Source organism: Mustela nigripes, chromosome 4, assembly GCF_022355385.1.
Source record: "Mustela nigripes isolate SB6536 chromosome 4, MUSNIG.SB6536, whole genome shotgun sequence".
In the NCBI taxonomy this organism is placed as follows: domain Eukaryota; kingdom Metazoa; phylum Chordata; class Mammalia; order Carnivora; family Mustelidae; genus Mustela; species Mustela nigripes.
In genome coordinates this window covers 158,293,948-158,316,357 of record NC_081560.1, presented here as the reverse complement: position 1 = coordinate 158,316,357, position 22,410 = coordinate 158,293,948, and the positions used below count along the sequence as shown (strand labels likewise).

The window sequence follows — 22,410 nt, the reverse complement described above, 5'->3', positions numbered from 1 at the left end:
CTGTACCCCTGGGGATAAAAATATATGTTTATAAAAAATAAAAAATTTAAAAAAAAATAAAAAAATAAAAAAATAAAAATAAAAATATCTTTGGTTTTAAGTTTCCTAGCTAATACAAAATCTTATTTTTAAAAAAACAGAACTTATGTTTAAATTAGACTTAAAAAGTCTCATAATTGTATAGAAGAAAATGACTTGAAAATATGAAAGAAAATACATGCCAAAATGTTAACAGTGGTTACCCTTTAACAAGTTAACAGGTAATTTTTATATCTTCTAGACTTAGTTGTATTTTCTATTGTAAAGGAAAAAAAAATACTAGAAAAAAATGGTTACTTACACATCTGAAAGAGTAAAAACTGCTGATTTCAAGAATATTAATTTAGGGATGCAATAATATTTACTTCATGTACTAATTAATCAGACTTCACTAGCATCTGTTAGCCATTATAAGCAGGACACTCAAGTTACAATTATTCACCTAAATATGCTTTATAAAGTGAGTATCTTTCACAAAGTTTTTTTTTTTTTTAAAGATTTTATTTATTTATTTGACAGACAGAGATCACATGTAGGCAGAGAGGCGGGGGGTGAGGGGGAGCAGGCTCCCTGCTGAGCAGAGATCCCGGTGCGGGGCTCGATCCCAGGACCCTGGGACCATGACCTGAGCCAAGGGCAGAGGCTTTAACCTACTGAGCCACCCAGGTGCCCCAAGAGTGGACCTTTTAAACTATGTGTTCTGTCTTAGGAACTTTTTAGGGTTGGGGGATGTGAAAGAGTCAGTTTTATCCCACAGATTCAACTTCTGCGTACAACTACTTGCACTAATGACCAATACTTGCACTATTTGGAAGAGTGGCCTTTGGTTCCCCAATCCCACTGATGCTAACTCACTGCATTACCCCGAAAAATGTCAAAACTAGGATAGATGGGGAACATGGCCACTACCTAACTCTTCATGTCTAAGTGGGATAGCTACTTCTGCTTAAACTGACTGACTTGGGACTATATGTGATAAATAATCTCCTGAAGCTTCTTTGAGAATTGAAGGAGTCTAGAACTGGCCTCACCCTCCATCTGGGTCCAAAGGTAACCTGAAACTAAGGAATTACTTGCAGCTTAAAACACTGAAATGGGGGTGATTGGGTGGCTCATATCAGTTAATGTGATTTTGGCTCAGGCCACGATCTCAGAGTTGTGAGATCAAGTCCCATGTCGGGATTCTCCCTCTCCTTCACTCTCCACCCCCCATGCTCTCCCTCTCTAAAAAGAGACAACAAAAAACATTAAAATAAAAATGATAGCTTACATAACATACACTGCTTAGAAAAATAATGCATTTAATAATACTGTCTTTGCTCTTTGCTTAAAAGAAAACAATACAGTCCAATATACAATTTCAGTGTTCAGAGAATTAATACACTAAACCACAGCATAATTGTCAATGCTGGCTAAAACTTATTATAGTTAATAACTTAATATTTTTGCTTGGGAAATATGTTTCTAGTTTATTCCATGAATGAGAATATACTGTTGTTAGGTCCATTTTCTGTTATCTTAGCTATGAACTGTAATTTTCTATTTATTTGATCATGCTCTATTATTTATTATTGTATTTGTTGGCCTGCATTTTATAAAAGTTCATTTCCTTTACAGAAAAACTCTTGTTAGATGACATAAAAATCCAAAATGGCTTATGAAGAATCCCCTAAAACTAAACAAAATATCATTACTAGATTATGAGTGGTCCAGCTAGGCCAGGAGTCTGTCTTTCTCATAAGGTGTACTGTAGTAACACCTTATGAGAAAGCAGGATTTCCTCCCAGACTTTAGCTTCTTGAAGTGAGGTTTATTTGTCCTAGCCATTTCTAACATATAAAATCTCTTAATTAACCCAAATTATGCACAAAACTCCTACACATCTCATTGTGCCAAGCTGTGAAACACATACTACAACATAAAAATACGGTATGTGTATATCTGTGTGTATGTGTGTGTACACACATACGTTTATTCTTGTAGATTGCTTTTGGCTGGAGATGTATACTGACAACATGAATTCAAATTAATTCAACAATTATTTAATACCTACTGTATGAGAAATACTTCTTTAGAAATTAGTTGAAATAAGAATTAAGCATATATACAGATTCCCTTTTCAACACAAGGACAGCAGTAGGAATGTAATATAATCCCTGGGTAAGCTTCTAAAAGTTCTTTGGCACAGATCCACTATTAAAATCTCTTTAGGAAATTCTTCTATTTATTTTTTAGTAACATCTGCTTTCAACTATTCTAAATGGCTCTTTGGAACAACTCACGATGGAGAAAGAGTAAAAATATGAGGAGAATAACTTTTTTTTTAAACAGGAGAGATGGTTGGACGCAGTCAAACAGGCTTGAGATTAAATACTCTCTTTTTCTGTTCAGTTACATCTTATTTTTCTTTTCTTTCTACATTTTATTATTTTAAACCAGGTTTGCTTTTTCCCTTTTGTTCCCCTTGTGTTCAGCTACATCTTATGAAATAAAAAGGTCAACAAATTTTTCCTTATTTTATTTGTATAAAAACTACTCCACTCATGTTTTAACTGTAGTTCTATTATTTTTGAATATACCTAATGAAAACATGTTCACCCCAACATAATGTCTTCAGTCTGCATTCCTCATCTGAAGAATCCAGTGTTCCAGACTATTCATACGCAAATGTCCCTGCTATTTACACACATATTTTTAATGTTTCATCAACAGATTATTTAAAATGTAGATGCACTATGATTATATATCAGGAGAGAACAATGTTCCAGTTTTATTGGCCTTTCTAACTGGAAAAGTCATTGATTATATGGACTTTTATGAGAAATACTCGTATTAGAGTTTATTTCAGTTTAAGTCTACATTGAATTTCAGGTTTTTGTTTTGGTTTTGAAACAGAGTTGTAGTCATTTTGGTTAAAAATAAAGTAAATTAAAACTTGAAACAACTAGCTAAGTTAGAAGTCTTCACAAATGGATTTACAAGAACGGAAAGAAAATATTCAAGCTAGGAAGTTGGTTTGAACAAGTAAACCTCAAACTAAGATTAAATTCTAAAATATCTTTAGTAAGCAAAATTATAATATTTTGAAATTTTTTTATACTTACAGGCAAATGAGTAAACACTTGAAAGATGCTTCTCAAAAAATTAATAAGATCCATTAAATAACCACTAGCTCTTCCATCTGGCTCAGACATTGTCCAGTCATAATCAGCAAGCTGAACAAATTCATCAATTTTTTGATTAAGCTTAGTATATATTTCTCCTTCTGCTGCATGTCGAGCATCCTGACAAGGGACAAAATAATAAAAAACAAGAAATAGTTATAGAAGCAAATAACAGAAAAAGCTTTTTTAAAATTCTAAAATTTATTGGGGTGTCTGGGTGGCTCAGTGGGTTAAGGCCTCTGCCTTCAGCTCAGGTCATGATCCCGGGGTCCTGGGATTGAGCCCCACACTGGGCTCTCTGCTCAGCGGGGAGCCTGCTTCCTCCTCTCTCTCTGCCTGCCTCTCAGCCTACTTCTGATCTCCGGCTGGCAAATAAATAAATAAATAAACAAATAAATAAATAAATCTAAAATTCTAAGATTTATTTTATATTTTCCCATGGTCTATTATCTTAGTCATTTATTTGAAGTCCAAGAAAACTGTTGGTTTTTTGGTTGATAATATTCTACTTGACTGACACCACTTTTTCTCCCTAAACTCAATGTCACCTTTTCATTTTTATGTGGTAGGATAATTTAGTTATTAATTCTGAATTGTTCTCAGAGCTGTAACAGTTTTTAGGAGAAATAGAAGTGAAAAAAGCAGAAATTGTCAAGAACACAGAAAACCACCCCTGTCCACTGACTGAGAAAAATAAGGTTGGGTAGTCACAGAAGAAATGGAATAGTTGCTGGTGTTTTAAGTTAAAGAGGGAAAAAAGAAAAGAAAGAGATAGTTAACTTCTCAGAGGAGGAACAAAGAAAGGATGGAAGTGATGCCAAAACACCAGAGTAAAGATCTCCAAACATTCTTCCCTCCATAAAAGCAACAAGAAAACTAGCAAAAATTGTCAAAATCAACTTTTCCAGAACTCTGAAAATTTATTCAAAACTTGCTGCATTCTAAGCAGTGTTCATTCAAAAAAAGAATACAGCTGCATCTTGGTAAGAGATGCAGGGTTTTAATGTGCCCTTATTTCCATTCTTCCTCCCCTGTTCCAGATCTATAGTATCCTTGAAAATCAACATCCCACAACTGTGGTAAAAACTAACAGCCTGACAGTCATCAAATGGGGCCGAACGGGGTTGGAGCGCCTTCAAAACCACATCCCATGAACACTGAAAAGAATTTTTTAAAAATTTAATAAAAAAATACACATTCCCAGAGAATTATCATTATTTCAACTACCTAATGTTCCCTGGAAGACCCCACTTACAGGGATGTCTTTATTCGATTTAAAATGGGGCCTGTCCAGTGCAAAAAGTCTTTTCTCTGAGGACATTTGTTGAAAATAACTGAAGGCAATTGTTTAACATCACAAATGCCTAAGGCAGTACATTAACAGGGCATACAATTAGCTAACTAAAAAGTAAAAAGAAAAACTGGGGAAAGAGATATCCAGAGCCTCTGAAAGGCTCTGACATATTCCTGGGACTCTAGAAGGGTATGTACCTGTGTGGGGTTGTGCACAAACTCAGAAAAGACCACGGTCCGGAAGCAGAATAAGGCTCTAAACTCTCATCTATGACTGACCTTGAAGCCCTGTGTAAGCAGGAAGTAAAGGCAAGAACAGACTTGTCAAATGCCTGAGTGTTGAAGGTATGCCCCAATACACACACAGAGTTCTTCAGAAAAGACTGGGGAACTTATTGGTTCCAGGCTTTTAAGAAAATCTGTGTCCAATCATTAGCTCACCACAAAGCTAACCAAACAAAGACTTCCATGGTCACAGAGGAAAAAGAATTCAGACTTTATAGAATTAATGCAGAAAAGTCACAACCAATCAACCACCAGGAAAAAAACAAACCACCTTGGGAAAAGAGGAGAATCCGATTTCCAGAATTATCATAATATATTATTTAAGTGTCTTATTTTCAACAAAATTTGTAAGTCACACAAAGTAACAAGAAATTATGACCCATATACAGGCAAAAAGAAAAAGCAAAAAACAAAAAACCATCAACAGAAACTCTTAACTGAGGAGGTAGTCATCAGACTTGTAAGACAAAAGATTTCTTTTTAAAGATTTATTCATTTTGGAGGTGCCTGAGTAGCTCAGTTGGTTAAAGTGGCTGCCTTTGGCTCAAGTCGTGATCCTCGGGTCCTGGGATAGAGCCCTGCATCAGGTTCCCCGCTCAGCTGAAAGCCTGCTTCTCCCTCTCTCTCTGCCTGCTGCTCTGCCTACTTGTGCTCTCTAGCTCTCTGTCAAATAAATGAATAAAATTAAAAAAAAAAAAAAAACCTATTCTCTCTCTTTTTTTTGAGAGAGAGAGGGAGAGAGAGAGTGTGCTTGAGTGGGGTGGGGAAAAGGAAGGGGAGGCCGGGGCCGGCAGAGGGAGAGGGGAAGCAGACTGACTACCCATTGAGCAGGGAGGGTCATGACCTGAGCTGAAACCAAGACTCGGACGCTTAACCAACAAAGCCGCCCAAGTGTCCCAAGACAAAAACTTTAAATCAGCGATTTAAAATATGTCCAAATACTACAGGAAACTACATCTAAAGAACTAAAGGAAAGTACAGCAATGCCTCAAAAAATAGAACATAAATAAAAAGACAGAAATTTTTTAAAAAAGAAACTCTGCAATTGAAAAGCACAATAAATGAAATGAAAAAATTATTATGGGGTTCAACAGACTTAAGTAGGCAGAAAAAAAAGATTTGATCAACAATATAAACAAACTAGACTTAACAGACATCCACAGAATATCCCACTCAAATACAGCAGAGCACACATTATTTTCCAAGTGAACATGGGATGCCATCCAGAATAGGGCATATGTTAGGCCATAAAAAAGCCTTAAAAGGACTGAAATCATACAAAGTATGTACTCCAAACACAGGAGAATGAAATTAGAAATCAGTAACATTACAGAAGAGAAGGGTGTGGGGGGATGAGGTAACCAGGTGACAGATATTAAGGAGGGTATGTGTTGTGAGGAGCACTAGGTGTTATATGCAACTAACAAAACATTGAACGCTACATCAAAAACCAATGATGCACTATATGTTGGCTAACTGAAAATAAAAATAAAATAAAATAAAATAAAAATGATGAAAAAACACTAGGATATCTGAGAAATTCACAAAAATGTGGAAATTGAACATTAGATTCCATTAAATAACCAATGGGTCAAAGGAGTAATCAAGATCAAAATGAGGAAATATTTTGAGGTAAAACAAAAACAAAACAAAAACAATACCAAGACTTACGAGACTTAATGAAAGCAGTACTTAGAGAAAATTTACAGTATGCACGCTTATTTTATAAAAGAAAAAAGACCTCAGGGGCGCCTGGGTGGCTCAGTGGGTTAAGCCGCTGCCTTTTGCTCAGGTCATGATCTCAGGGTCCTGGGATCGAGTCCCGCATCAGGCTCTCTGCTCAGCAGGGAGCCTGCTTCTCTCTCTCTCTCTCTCTCTTTCTCTCTGCCTGCCTTTCTACTTGTGATCTCTCTGTCAAATAAATAAATAAAAACTTAAAAAAAAAAAAAAAAGACCTCAAATCAATCACCTGAACTTTTACCTTAAGAAACCAGAAAAAGAAGAAATGGTAGTTGTGGGTTCTCAAACAACAGCACTCTGATAGAATGCCATGAGGGAGACTGGGGAACTGCAGACTAGGCATTGTGGCCTTTAGAACCAAGGCAAAAGATGTCCATGTCTCTTAAGGGGATCTCTTAAAGGGGATCAGAAGATACCCTTTTCTCTTAAAGGCTCACATACATAAACTTATGGAGCAATCTCAAAGTTAAAACTAGAACAGTCTCTGTCTCTCTCAAGTTTTGGGTTTTTTGGGGGGGGGGGTGAGAGGCTGCACAAGCCCCTGGAATACTTTGTACAAACACCTTAAGGAAGGTGAACAACTTAATCACCCTGAACAGTAAAGCATGAGAGTGAAATTTATATTTGATTTGGGGGTAGGTTGGTGTTGACAATGTAATATTTCTGACAAAACTAATACCTATTTAGATTTTTGACCAAGAAGAGACTTTAGTATTACTAACCATTAGTAGTCACATACTCTATTTGAATACAGTTTAATCTAAGAAACACTTTATATCATGTCCATGAATAAGATCACTATAATAAGACACTGAGACGAGTAAGACTGCTCCTACCGACAAGGATATCACAATCCAGGGAGAGATACAATACTGTTGTCCCTCCTTATGTATGGTTTCACTTTCTGCAGGTAAGTGAAACCATTACCTACCATGGTCCAGAAGCAGAAGATCCTCCTTCTGACAAATCACCAGATGGTCAACAGCAGTCTAATCACAGTATCTACGTTATTCACCTTACTCCCTCTCATCACATCAGCATTTTATCATCTCACACCATCACAAAAAGAAGGGGGAATATAGTACAACAAAGTACTTGAGAGAGAAAGGCCACATTCACATATTCACTATATTCATTTTTATTGCAGTACACTGTTATAATTGTTCTATCTTATTATTAGGTATTAATCTTCCACTGTGCCTAATTTATAAGTTGAACTTTATCATAGCTATGAGTAGATAGGAGAAAACAGTATCTACAGGGTTTGGTACTATCTGAGGTTTTAAGCATCCACTGGGGTTGGATTGGACATATCCTCCAAGTATAATAAGGGACCTGTATAACAAAATATAACTAGTGCTAAAGTAGAGATTTAACAAAGCATCCTGAGTAAACAAAGGAGGAAATAATTATTACTTATTTGATAAAAGTCTTGATGGAGAGGATGTCATTTGAGTTGGAATTTCAAAAAATATACTCAGGAACATTTACGAGGTATTTTGGTTTGTGTGCCTTAAGAAATTTTCAGGAGAACAGTATAGAAGAAGGTAAATGTGAACAATCAAAATGTGTCATTTTCACACTTTAATTCTTTTTGCCTCCCTCCCCAGTTTTCACAATGTATAACCACTCACTACTCATTGCCACACTGGACTGAAAGAAAATCAACTACTGGTAGTCATCTTTCCATTTGCATGTCTGCTTTCTTTCTTACTTTTTTTTTTTTTTTTTCTTGGAATGAAGGAAATGGAAGTCCCCAGGAAGGTTCTTTCAGTGCTAGGATTTCATTATTTCTATTTTATTTATTTATTTTTAAAAAAGACTTTATTTGTCTCAGAGAGAGAGAGAGAGAGAGCGAGCACAAGCAGGGGAAGCAGCAGGCAGAGAAAGATGCAGGCTCCCTGCTAAGCAGGAAGCCTGATGCAGGACTCAATCCCAGAAGCCTGGGATCATGACCAGAGCCAAAGGTAGCCGCTTAACCGACTGAGCTACCCAGGTGCCTCTGGATGCCTGTTTTCATAGCAGGACTGGAATGGGAATATCAGGAAAGATTCTTCTTTTCTCCCCACTCAGAGATCTAACACAAATTTGGCATAGGCAATACAAACTTTCCACAGTGTCTCTCCTCACCTACAGAATAAATTAAAAATAAACACTACTTTAAATAAAACAGGAATTTAAGATAAGCTAATATTAATGTCATCACCCGAAATTTTACTAAAGCTCTCCTAACTACAGGAGTAGCAAATTAGTTCTGACTCAAAATAGTAACATCTAGCAACTTAAGCCGTTAGTGCCTATTAAAATTTTTAACGCAGTGCAAATTTTCTCAGAAAAGCCTGAAGATTGAGAAGCTTAACATTAGCATTTATCAAGAACACATTATTGGCCATTATAAATTTGGTACTCTGAGTAATGTAGGTACAAAACATCCACTGACATCTAAGTTCCATTAAAGCAGGAAGTTCTGGGGCACCTAGGTGGCTTATCATTAGTTTTTGCCTTGGCTCAGGTAATGTTCCTAGGGTCCTGGGATCTAGCCTGCTGAGCAGAAAGCCTACTTCTCCATCCTCCCACTCCCCCTGCTTGTGTTTGCTCTCTTGCTGTGTCTCTACCAAGTAAATAAAATCTTAAAAAAAAAAAAAAAGGCAGGAAATTTTGTGTCTGTTTTTGTTCACCTAGAATACTGCTTGCAAAAGGGTAGGCAATAAATAGATAAGTACTTGCTAAAAAAAATTTTTTTTTAATTTCCCATCTTGAAGTTTATATATAAACTAGAAAAGAAAACTACTGCAAATAAAACAATCAAAGAATGAATAAATATTAAAAAAAAAATCAGTGCTGAGTATGTGTCTAGTAAAAGTATAGGAAAAAAGGAGACCATGTGGGCTGGAAAGGAGTTTTATATTACTTGCCGAACCAGTTACTGAGTAACAAGTTAACCCCCAAATCTTACTGGCTTAAAATAACATTTTATTCTTTTCTTTTTTTTTTTTAACATTTTATTATTCTTAAAGTTTCTAGTGGTTAGAAGTGCAGACAGGGCACTGTGGAGATGACTTTGCTCCACTATATCTGAAACTTCATCTGTGACAACTTGAAGGCTGGGAATGAGACCAATTAGCTGGGGGTTGGAATCATGTGGAGATTTCCTCACTATGTGTCTGGCACCTGGTTGGGTAGCCTCTCCCTCTGGTGTGGCTTGGTTTCCTCACAACACAAGGTGCTTCAGCGAAGGTATTAAAAAAAAAAAAAAATGTTGTAGGGATGCCTGGGTGGCTCAGTCCTTTAAGCATCTGCCTTCAGCTTGGGTCGTGATCCCAGGGACCTGGAATCAAGTCCCACATCAGGCTCCCTGCTCAGCAGAGAACCTGCTTCTCCCTCTACCTGCTGTTCCCTCTGCTTGTGCTCTCTCTCTCTTTCTCTGATAAATAAATAAAATCTTAAAAAAAAAAATGTTGTTTCCCTACACTCATTAGTGTCAGGTACCTAGTAATGCTCAATAAATGCTTACTGAGTGAACTGCATGGAAACAGCCACCAATTGAAAACCCAAGCCAGCTTAAATTACTGTAATTATCTGCATGTAAGGGAGAAAAACATTGGGTATTAAACATTCACAGGAATTTTTTTTATTGAAACAGTAAAGAAATGGAAAAGGGGGTCACATTTAATGTGCATTAGCCACAGCAGTAATATATATCTCTCTTTAACCTACTAGCATTAGGAGCACATATCCAAGATGGTAAATACTTAGAGTCCACAGAACTATGCCAGAACGCACTTTTATTGATACCACTTAAATGTCAATTTCTCAAAACAATATAAATGTTTATTTATAATATTTACAGCTAGACTGCCATTCCAAAAGGAAGCCAGATAAAGGGAGCCTAAAACTCAGAACCCTATAGTTATTCCATAATACTCAGCACACTTTGTTTCTACCATAAGGCAAAGACAACTTGGAGTCTGATTGCTCCTACCCTCTACTACACCTACCTGTACTACACTGCTCTGTATGACTTTTCTCTCACATAGGCAGGAAGGGAAATAGATGCCTGACAAAATTTTAACATCCAGTATCGAGAAACTCCTCTCCTCCAAACTCACAGAGCTAAAGTTCTTGGTGAAACTTTATATATATGTATCAATTTTTAAATGGCCATGCCTTTAAAAAATAAATTTAAATCTACCTCCAAAATGAATGATAAACTTCCTTTTAAGTTTATATATTTATTGAGTATTTATTTATTTAAGTAAACTCTACACCCAACGTGGAATTCGAACTCACAATCCCAAGATCAAGAGTTGAATGCTCTTCTAACTAAGCCAGCCAGACTCCTCAGTGATATACTTAATTACCCTTTTTACTATATAGAATTTTATTAAAATAAAGGAGATATTATTTCACATTTTCCTGGATTTTTAAAGCAATATGGGACAATTAAAACATTAACCAAAAGTTGAAATGGAGAGAGAAACCAAATATCTAGAAATTCTGAAGTCCTGAGGGAAAAACACTGTATATATCTGAAGAAAGAAAAATTATGAATATGATGATGAAACCACATTATCATATTTATAATCTTATACATAGTGAAATAAATTTATTATTATTATATGCTTTCTGGATAAAGTGACTCAATGCCTGAGTCACTCAATGACTGATCTTCTGAAAAGGAACTAAGAAAAGTAAACAAACCACAAATTTATTATTTTCTGTTGTTATTATCTAGAGCTCTGCTAATTACAGCTGATCACTGAACAACACAGGTTTAAACTACATGGGTCCTTATATATGAAATTCCTTTCAATAAATATACATACAGTACTGTAAATGTATTTTCTTATGATTTTTCTGAGTGTTTTCTCTAGCTTACTTTATTGTAAGAATACAGTATGTAATACATAAAGCATGCAAATATTGTTAACTGACTTATCATTAACGCTTCCTGTCAACAACAGTAGGCTATCAGTAGTTTGGGAAAGTTAAAAGTTACATGGATTTTTGGGGGGCCTGACTGGCTCAGTCGGTAGAGAATGTGACTTTTGATCTTGGGGTCATGCATTCAAGCCCCACATTGGGTGTAGAGCTTATTTTTTAAAAAAGAAAAAGTTACATACATGGATTTTTAACTGCAGGGGTGTTGGGGGAGGTCAGCATCCCTAATCCCTACATTGTTGAAGAGTCAGCTGTAATCTATTTTTCTGAGATGATGCCAAAAGCAGCCTCCACTTTTCCCACAAACTATCCAAATTAAGATAACTTTTCTCAACATGATGTATGTAATTTGGAGTAGAGGTATTTATATTTTTAAAAGTTTTTTTAAATACTTTCCACAGGGTATAATAGCAAACAAAGAAATCTAAAGCAGTAGGTGGCTGTGCTGTGTGAAAGAAAAATTTCAGACAGTAATCCCAGGCAGGAACATGTTCTAAATTCAACACCTGAAAGAACCTTGCTAAGCATTAAGGATTCTGCTTGATTTATAATCATTAGAACACATGTACATGAACCACAAGAACTGACTCATTACATTTTATTTTTAAAGAATAAGAGTAAAGGAAAGAAACAAAAAGTTTTCACTGTAGCTTTTCTTGTATTTATACACAAGAATACACTAAATTGTTTGATAAGACATTTCTAAAATATATTTCTAATTATAATTTAGAGACTGTTAAGAAAACTAATTTGTACTTCCTAGTTAAGTGCTACTATAGTTGAAACCAAAATACTCTCAATCCTATGATATCACCAGAAAGTCAGGAACATATCAATTAACCCCTACATTAATTTTTCTAAAGATTTAGCTTATAAACAAAGCAATTAATTCTTCCTCTGCTTGTTAAATAAACACCGCCCTCTGGAGGTAGAAATCTAGCATAATTTGAGAACTCTTTTTTTCATTTCAATATATAAGAATTAAATGATATACCATATTATCAGTGGTTCTCAGCCACAGGTGTGCAACAGAGCTACCTAAGGAATTTTTCAAAACAGATACATACACAAACTCCAGCCTAGACCTCCTGGAACATGAGCATGTGTGATTTACATACAAGTTAAGTCATAATAACTAAACATTTTAGGAAATATCTATGATTTCTCTCTCATCTATTCCCCCTTCTTGAACAGTCCCCAAATATATTTTGGAAAATCACTCTGCCCCCTTTTAGAGCTCCATCTGATCTAGATTGGACTGAATCTATACCTAGCCTCAAGGATATACCCTGATGAATTTAGGTCAATTAGTAATTATCACACTCTAAGCCACTGGGTGTTCCATAGCATCTTGTAGAGGGACCCACTCATTCTTCCTTTAAAGACGACAGGGCTGGGGCGCCTGGGTGGCTCAGTCAGTTAAGTGGCTGCTTTCGGCTTAGGTAATCATCCCAGAGTTCTGGGATCGGGCTTCGCATTGGGCTCCCTGCTCAGTGGAGAGCCTGCTTCTCCCTCTCCCTCTGCCTGATGTTCTGCCTACTTGTGTTCTCTATCTCTTTGTCAAATAAATAAATAAAATCTTTAAAAAAAATAATAAAGACGATGGGCATGAGGATATAAGGTTTGGAACTGTATCTAGGCAGCCATTTTGTTACCAGAAAGAGAGAGACTACAGCTGCAGGGGCACCATGTATAGCCTGACAATAAGGCCAATGCTGCATAAACAGAGAAACTGGGTCCTTCGTGACATCTGCTGAGCAGTGGGCTCATATGAATCATATGAGCCTCATATGAATCTTCCCTATTCTTGGACCTCCAGTTACATTTAGCTAATTAATTTCCCTCTATTGTTTAAGGGAGTTTGAGTTGGTTTTTCTGCCAGTTCTTCTCAATTTCCTGTTAAAAACCCCAATTAATTACAAGCATTTTATTTAAAACATTTTATTCAACATTCTAAAAAAAAGGTTAGCATTTCACAATACTCATTTGGAGCAAGGGAAACATTTCTTGACCTCTTTCTGAGCCTTAAAAATTTAAACCAGAGATGAAGTTGGGACTGTCAAAATGACATAGCTATCCGCTATCCTCTCTAGCTACTTTCTTCCTGCACTACTTCAAGAAATGATGCTCTAATAATCTATGATCTTGATCTAGAAATACTAGTAGCATATACCATCTAACTCATTAGCCACTTTGACTACTGCCACTGTAGACAAAGGAGGAAAAAGTAGACATGACTAAACACAGAACCCTACAATTTAGTTATAATGGGGAAGGAGTGTGATTGGGGCAGTAGAAAAGAAATACGTCTAAGATAACTACAGATTTTCCAGGAAAGGAAACAAGAAAAATGGTGCTAAAGCTGCAAAAAATCAGAGGCAGAAAAAAAAGCCCATTTTAGAAATTATTTTTTATTTAAATATTTTATATGTCAGTGTGATAATCAGGGGAAGTTATTCTATCTTCATATTTGGTACCTAGAATATATAAACTTGATAAAGCAGAGGCAGGGTTTGAGAGGACTGACTCCTTTTTTTAAAAAAAGCTCGACTGTGGGTGAAATGCTAAAATATCATTGCATGCTATAGAGAAATCATTCACAAAAAGAACAGTCATTCAATGCAGCAAACTTGTTTTCTTATTTTAAGAAATCGCCAGACACCCCAACCTTCAGCAACCACCACCTGATCTATCAGCAGCCATGAACACTGAGGCAAGACCCTCTGCCAGCAAATACTACACCTTGCTAAAAGCTTAGATGATGGTTAGCATTTTTTAGCAAGAAAATATCTTTTAATTAAGGTTTGTACACTTTTATAGACATAATGCTACTGCACACTTAAATTCTGGTATAGTCTTGTCTGCACAGAAACCAAACAATTCATCTGACTTGTTTTACTGATATTTGCTTTATGGCAGTAGTCTGGAACCAAACCCTCAGTATCTCCAAGGTCTGCCTTATAGGTTTTCAGCTAGTCTCAGAGTCTAGAATAATTTTTAAATCTAGCTTCTAGATTATCTAGCATTGTTATAGGTCATTATAAATTGGATAATTTTCTAATGCTCAATTTACCTAAATTACCTCCTTTTCTTTTTCAAAAGGTGGATGCTGCATTTTACCTTTCTGGTTTTCAGGGGCTTTAGTACCTCAAAGTGTTAAAGAATGGCTTGGGGCTTTGTAGGAGCATCTGCCACTTTTTAGGTAATCCAGGTTGTCTGTCTTCAGGTTTCCAAATCATCTGATATAAATAGCTTTTTAAAGTACTCCTCAACCATTTCCTTCCCCATTCTATTTCTGCTTCCCACCACTTTTATATAGGAAGCATTTACTATAATTAAGTGATTAACTGATTATAAATTACAGAAAAACAAACCAGAGCACTGTCATGTATCAATGGAGTTAAGGTGGTCTATGAATTTTGTTGATCTTCCTCCTTTGCTTATAGAACTGCAAAACATTTTTGGTTTTGTTAGCTTTTATGCTTTTGGCGAAGTAGCATCCCCACTATTTACTCTTCTGGATAACTGACTGAATTCTTCATCCTATTCAATAAATATTTAAGCTTTCGTTTTTTTCTGATTTACCTTTTAGGATTTTATGTCATTATGTCAGCTAGAAGCTAATTTATATAGCTCTCTCTAATGAGGGCAGATAAGAGAAGAAGCTGGTGTTAATGGGTGATAAAAGAAAGAAATGCTACATGCACTACCTTTACAAATGACAATCAAGGGGCGCCTGGGTGGCTCAGTGGGTTGGGCTGCTGCCTTCGGCTCGGGTCATGATCTCAGGGTCCTGGGATCGAGCCCCGCATCGGGCTCTCTGCTCCGCAGGGAGCCTGCTTCCCTCTCTCTCTCTCTCTGCCTGCCTCTCTGCCTACTTGTGATCTCTGTCAAATAAATAAATAAAATCTTAAAAAAAAAAACACCCACAAATGACAATCAAGTTGCACACATAAAACAAGAAATTGTCACAATCCACTGATAACACAAAAGACTATACACAGAGCATAAAATCAGAATTTGAAATGCACCTGATCAGTCAAGAATACTGCAAGTGTTCTAGTGAAGCAGTAATATATCAATTTTATATATGTAAAATAATGTAATAATCATAATTTAAATAAGAAATTCTAAGACTTCCTAATACTTTATTTATACCTGACTAGTTTAAAATGTATGATTATGCCAGTTTATAAATTTATGTCTTTACTAATAAAAATTAATACAAAATTTTACTCAAACTGTAATACTTCAGTTATTCAGAGGTCACATACGCAGTTAATAAACAGGAAGGAAGGAAAAAAGTCTCTAAAGAGTCAAAATTGACATTATAGTTCACACAATAAATAAGTTGTAGTAAATTCTATAATGGAATGATACACTTCTTAAAAATAAACAAATTATAGCTAGATGCAATAACACAAATGAAATATCCCAAATCGTGTTGTGTGGAAGAAGTTAGACACACAAAAAGATGCATTCTGCATGATTCCATTTAAATAGAACTCAAAAACAGAAAATATTAATCAATGCTGTTAAAAGTCAGTACTGAAAGGAAGAAGAGAGCAGCTAGGAATAGGAATGACAAAGGTTTCTACATTGGTATTAATGCTTTATTTCTTCACCTTGTAATTACATGAATGAGTTCACTTTTTTTTCAATTTAAATAGAACTTTTTTCTGAGCAGTTTCAGATTCACAGCACAACTGTGGGAAAGGTACAGAGATATCCTGTACCCTCTGTCCCCACATCTGTAGTTTCCTCCCCTATCTAAATGGCCCACCAGAATGGTACATTTGTTATAATCAATGAATTTACACGGACACATTATTATCACCCAAAGTCCATAGTCCACATTATGATTCAGTTTTGATACTGTACAGCCCACGGGCATGGACAAACGTATAATGACATGTATCCACCATCACAGTGTCATGCGTGGTAGTTTCATTGACCTAAAAATCCTCTGTGTGCCACCTATTCATCCTCCCTACCACCAAACTATGGTAACCACTGATTCTTTCACTGTCTCCATGGTTTTGCCTTTGAATCATATAATACACAGCCTTTTCAGGCTGCCTTTTTTTTTTTTCCTCTTAGTAATATAGCATTTAAAGTTCCATGTCTTTTCACAGCTTGATAGCTCACTGCTTTTTAGTGCTGGATACCACTCCATTGTCTAGATATCAAAGTTTATTTATCCATTCATTTGAAGAACATCTTGGTTGCTTCTAAGTTTTGGCAATTAGGAAGAAAGCTGCTACAAACATTCATGTGCAGGTGTTTGTGTAGACATAAGTTTTTGACTCATCTGGGTAAACTAACAAGGAGTGTAACTATTGGACTGTATGGTAAGAATATGTTTAGTTTTATAAAGAATTGCCAAATTGTCTTCTAAAGTAGCTATACCATTTCGCATTCCCACCAGCAATGAATGAGAGTTCCTGTCGCTCCACATCTTTGCTAGTATCTGGTGGTGGTAATGTTTTGGATGTTAGCCATTGTCCTTGATTTAATTTGCAATTCCCTAATAATAGAGGATATAAAACATCTTTTCGTATGCATACTTGCCATTTGTATATTTTCTTTCATGAGGTGTCTACTCAGGTCTTTTCCCCATTTTTTAATAGTATTGTTCATTTTCTTACTGCTAAAAGAGTTCTTTGTATACATATTTTGAAAAACAGTCTTTAATCTGGTGATGTCTTTTGAGAATACTTTCCCCCAATCAGTGACTTGTCCTCCTACATTCTATTGACAATGGCTTTCGCAGAAAATAAGTTTTAAATTTTAATAAAATCCAGCTAGTCAATTCTTTCATGGATGGGGCACCTAAAACGTCATCCAGATTTTCTCCAATGTTAACTTCCAGGAGTTTTGTAATTTTACATTAAATCTATGATCCATTTTTGAGTAAATTTTTGTGAATGGTGTAAGGTCTGTATCCAGATTCATTTCTTTGCAGGATGTTCTAACACCATTTGTGGAAAAGACTCTTTGCTCTAATATATTGTCCTTGCCCTTTTGTCAAGTAACAATTGAATACATTCATGTGGATCTACTACTGTGCTCTCCATTTTGTTCCACTGATCTCTATGTCTGTTTTTTGGCCAGTAACACACTGTCTTTATAATAAATCTTAAAGTCAAGTAGTGTTAGTCCTCCAACTTTGTTCTTCTCTTTTACTATCATGCTGCCTATTCTGGGGTTTTTGCCTCTCCACAAAACTTTACAATCAGTTTCTCAATGTCCATAAAATAACTGCTGAGGCTGTGATGAGGAATGCCTTGAATCTAAAGCTCAAGTTGGGGGCACCTGGCTGGCTCAGTTGGTAGAACATGTGACTCCTAACCTCAAGGTCATGAGTTCTAGCCCTACATGAGGAGTAGAGTTCATTTACCTACTAACTAAACAAACAAATAAATAAAGCTCAAGTTGGGAAGAACTGACATCATGTCGCTATTGAGTCTGTTAACAACAGGAAAGCTATTAACTTTTGTACATTAACCTTGTATCTTGAAACCTTACCATAGGGGCACCTGGGTGACTCAGTCTTTTAAGCATCTGCCTTCAGCTCAGGTCCTGGGTCCTGGGATCAAGCCCTGCATCAGCCTCCTTGATCAGTGGAACTTGCTTCTCCTTCTCCCTGTACCCCTCCACCCTGTTTGTGCTCTCTCTCAAAAAAAAAAAAAAAAAAAAAGCAAAAAGAAAAGAAAAGAAACCTTGCTATAGTTGGTAATTAAATTCCAGAAGAGTTTTTATTTTATTCTTTTGGATTTTCTACATAGACAATCATGTCATCATCTGCAAACAAAGATCACTTTATTTCTTCCTTCCTAATCAGTACATCTTTTATTTCCTTTTCTTGTCTTACTGAACTAAGTAGGACTTCTACTATGATGCTGAAAAGGAATGGTGAGAGGGAACATTTTTGACTTGTTCCTTAGTGGGAAAGCTTCTAATTTCTCACCATTAAGTATGTAGATGTAGGAGTTTTGTATATATTCTTAATCAAGTAAAGGAAGTTCCTCTCTCTTCCTAGTTTACTAAAGAGCTTTTCTCATGAACTGGTGTTGAATTTTGTCAAATGCTTTTTTTGCATAAATTAATATGATCATGTTATTTTCTTTAGTTTGTTGATGTGATGGAATATATTAACAGGTTTTATTTATTACTTTTGAAGATTTTATTTATTTATTTGAGATAGAGAGAGAGCAAGAGAGAAAGCACAAGCACAAGCGAGGGGAGGGGTGGAGGAAGAGGGACAAGAAGGCTCTCCACTGAGCAGAGAGCCCAATGTGGGGCTCGATCCCAGGACCCTGAGGATTATGACCTGAGCCGAAAGCAGATGCTTATCCAACCAAGACACCCAAGCACCCCATAGTAACTCGTTTTAAACAATTTTTAAATTGAAGTATAGTTGACACACAATATTACATTAGTTTCAGGCATATAACATTGTGATTCGACAAGTGTATGCATTATGCTATGTTCACCACATGTGTGGCTATCACCCGTCACCATGCATTGCAATTATAATACCACTGGCCATATTCCCTATAGTGTACCTTTTATTCCTGTGACTTACTCATATATTAACTGATTTTTAAATGCTGAACTAGCCTTGCATATATGGGAAAAATCCCACTTGGTCATGATAAAGAATTCCTTTTATAAGTTGGATTCAATTTGGTAATATTTTGTTGAGGACTTTTCCATCTATGTTCATGAGAGATATTAGTCTGTAGTTTTTTTTCCTTGTAATGTTGTTTGGTTTTGGTATTAGGGTAATGCTGGCCTCAGAGAATGAATTTGGAAGTATTCCCTCTGCTTCTATGTCAGAGAGATTGTAGAGAACTAGTATAATTTTTTTCCTTAAATGTTTGGTAGATTTCATCACAAAACTCATCTGGGCCTGATGCTCTTTCTGTTTTGGAAGGCTATTTATTAATCATTGATTGAATTTCTTTAATAAATACAGACTTATTCAGATTATCTATTTCTTCTTGTGAAACCGTTACTGTGCATTAGCAGATTTTGTCTGTCAAGAAACTGGATCATTTCATCTAGGTCATCAAATCTATGGGCATAGAACTGTAAATAATCCTTTACTCTCCCTTTCTTTCTTGACCCACATGTTATTTAAAAGTCTGCTGTTTAACCTCCAAGTATTTAGGGATTTTCTAGCTTAGCTTGTTATTGGTTTCTTGTTTAATTCCCGCTGTGGTCTGAGAGCAGATACTATTATCAGATTTTTATTCTTTTAAATTTTTTAAGATGTGTTTAGAATAAGGCTGTCTTGGTGACTGTTACATTTGAGCTTGAGAAGAATATATATTCTGCTGTTGTTAAATGAGGTAGTCTATAGATGTCAATTATATCCAGGTAATCCATAGTTCAACTATGTCCTTAATGATTTTCTGTTTGCTGGATCTGTCCATTTCTGACAGAGGAGTGCTAAAGTCTCCAACTATAACAATGGACACATTCATTTCTCAATGTTGTAACAGTTTTTGCTTCACATATTTTGATCCTCTGTTGCCAGGCATATGTACACCATGGATTTTTATGCCTTCTTGGAAAACTCTCTTTATTCTTTATTATTTATTTAATGCCTCTCTTTATTCCTGTAACTTTCTTTACTCTGAAGTCTGCTATGTATTAATATAACCACTCACTTTTTTGATTAGTGTGAACATGGCCTATCTTTATCTATTTAGTTTTAATCTATATGTTTAATCTACATGTAATCTACATGTTTAAAACTACATGTAGTTTTAATCTACAAGTCTTTATATTTAAAGTAGGTTTTGTAAACAACCTATAGTTGGATCTTGTTTTATTGATCTATACTGATAATCTCTTTCAGTTAGCATTGCTAGGCTACTGATATTTAAAGTGATTACTGGTATAGCTGGATTAGTATTTGCCATATTTGTTACTGTTTTCTATTTATTGCATTTGTTCTTTGTTCCTACTTTTGTGTTTCATTCTTTTTCTGCCTTTTGTGATACTGAATATTGGCATGATTCTCTTGCATTCCCTTTCTTAGCATATCAGTTATGCTTTTTTGAAAACTTTTTTAGTCAGTGCCCTAGAGTTTCCAATATACCTTTATAATTATGTCAAGTCCACTTTGAAATAACACTATACCATTTAATGGGTAGTGAGAGTATATTCCTCCCCCCTTGGATTATTGCTGCCATTCATTTCTCTTATACATAACAATATATAAGTGTACACATACACATAAAGCATACACAATTGAATACATTATCATTCTGAACAAATGGTTAGCAATTACAGCAATTAAGAATAAAAAAATAATAAAAGCTTTCATTTTACCTTCATCTATACTTTCTCTGATGCTTTTCCTTTCTTTATGTGGACCTGAGTTCCTGACCTAGATCACTTTGTCTCTGAAGAAGTTATTTTAACACTTCTTGCAAGGCAGGTCTACTGGCCACTAATGCCCTTAATTTTTGTCTGAGAAAGTCTCTCTCCTTCAGTTTTGAAGGATAATTTCACAGGATATGAAATTCTAGGTTGGTGGGTGTTTTTCACTCAACACTTTTGATATTTCACTCCATTCTCTTCTTGCTTACATGTTTTACAAAAAGAAGTCAGATATAATTCTTATTTTTGTTAACTCTGGGTAAGGTGTTTTTCCTTCTGGTTTCTTTCGGGGTTATCTTTAATTTTGTGCAGTTTGAATATGATATGCCTAGGTGTAATTATTTTGGTATTTATCCTGCTTGGTATTCTCTAAGCTTTCTGGATCCACGGTTTAGTGTCTGACATTAATTTGGGAGAAATTCTCAATCAAAACTGAATCAAAGGGTCAGCTGGGTGGCTTAGTGGGTAAAAGCCTCTGCTTTCGGCTTGGGTCATGGTCCCCAGGTCCTGGGATCCAGCTCTGTGTCGGGCTGTCTGCTCAGTAGGGAGCCTGCTTCCCTTCCTCTCTCTCTGCCTGTCTCTCTGACTACTTGCAATCTCTGTCAAATAAATAAATAAAATTAAAAAAAAAATACTGCATCAGATTTTGCTTCTGTCCCTTTCTCTCTTTTTTCTCCTAAACATATTCCCATTCTATGTATGTTTACCTTTTGTAGTTATCCCACAATTCTTAGATTAATTAATTAATTAATTAATTAATTTTTTTTAAGTATTTTTTTCTCTTTGTCTCTGTTTTGGAAGTTTCTATTGACATATCCCTAAGCTCAGAGATTCTTTCCTCAGCTGTGTCTACTCTATTAATGAGTGCATCAAAGGCACTCTTCATTTCTGTTATATTGCTTTTGATCTCTAGTCTTTCTTTTTGACTTTCTTAGACTTTCCATTTCTCTGCTTACATTAGCCATCTGTTCTTTCATATTGTCTACATTATCCATTATGTCCTTAGACGCATATTAATCATAATTTTTAAAAAATTCCCGATCTGATAATTCTAATATCCCTGACATATCTGAATCTGGTTCCAATACTTACTCTACTCTTCAAACTGTGCTTTTTGTCTTTTAGCCTTCCATGAATTTTTTTCTTGCCAAACAGACATGATGTACTCGGTGAAAGGAACTGTAATAAGTAAGACTTTAGTAATGTGGTGGTAAGGCGTAAGGGGAGAGGAAGTGCTCTATAGTCATGCTTAAGGTCACAGGATTTGTTGTTGTTGTTATTGTCTTAATTTTTATTATTTAAGTATAGTTGACTGGGTTGCAATCTTTAAGTGAGCTTTGCTCCTTGGATATAAAACTTCACAAGTGCTTCTCATTTCTTCCCCTTTGATGGAACAAGATGGCAATAGCAGCTGGAGTTGGATATTTCCCTTCCCCCAATCTGATTAGGCTCTGATAAAAGAAAACCCAACAGTTCAGGCACTGGTACATAGTTTCTTTTGAGGTTAGGTCTTGTTAAGAAGAATAGAACAGAATGCTCTGGTGTATTTCAA

General features: G+C 35.7%; 1 protein-coding gene across 1 annotated transcript in view; it reads right to left on the bottom strand.

Moving 5' to 3' along the window:
* The window catches only part of EXOC6 (exocyst complex component 6), a 225,857-nt gene that overhangs the window by 72,771 nt on the left and 130,676 nt on the right, over positions 1–22,410 (bottom strand). The window contains exon 18 of the mRNA XM_059397700.1: positions 3,144–3,323. Coding sequence (XP_059253683.1) covers positions 3,144–3,323 — 180 coding nt within the window. The remainder of the gene's footprint in view (positions 1–3,143; positions 3,324–22,410) is intronic.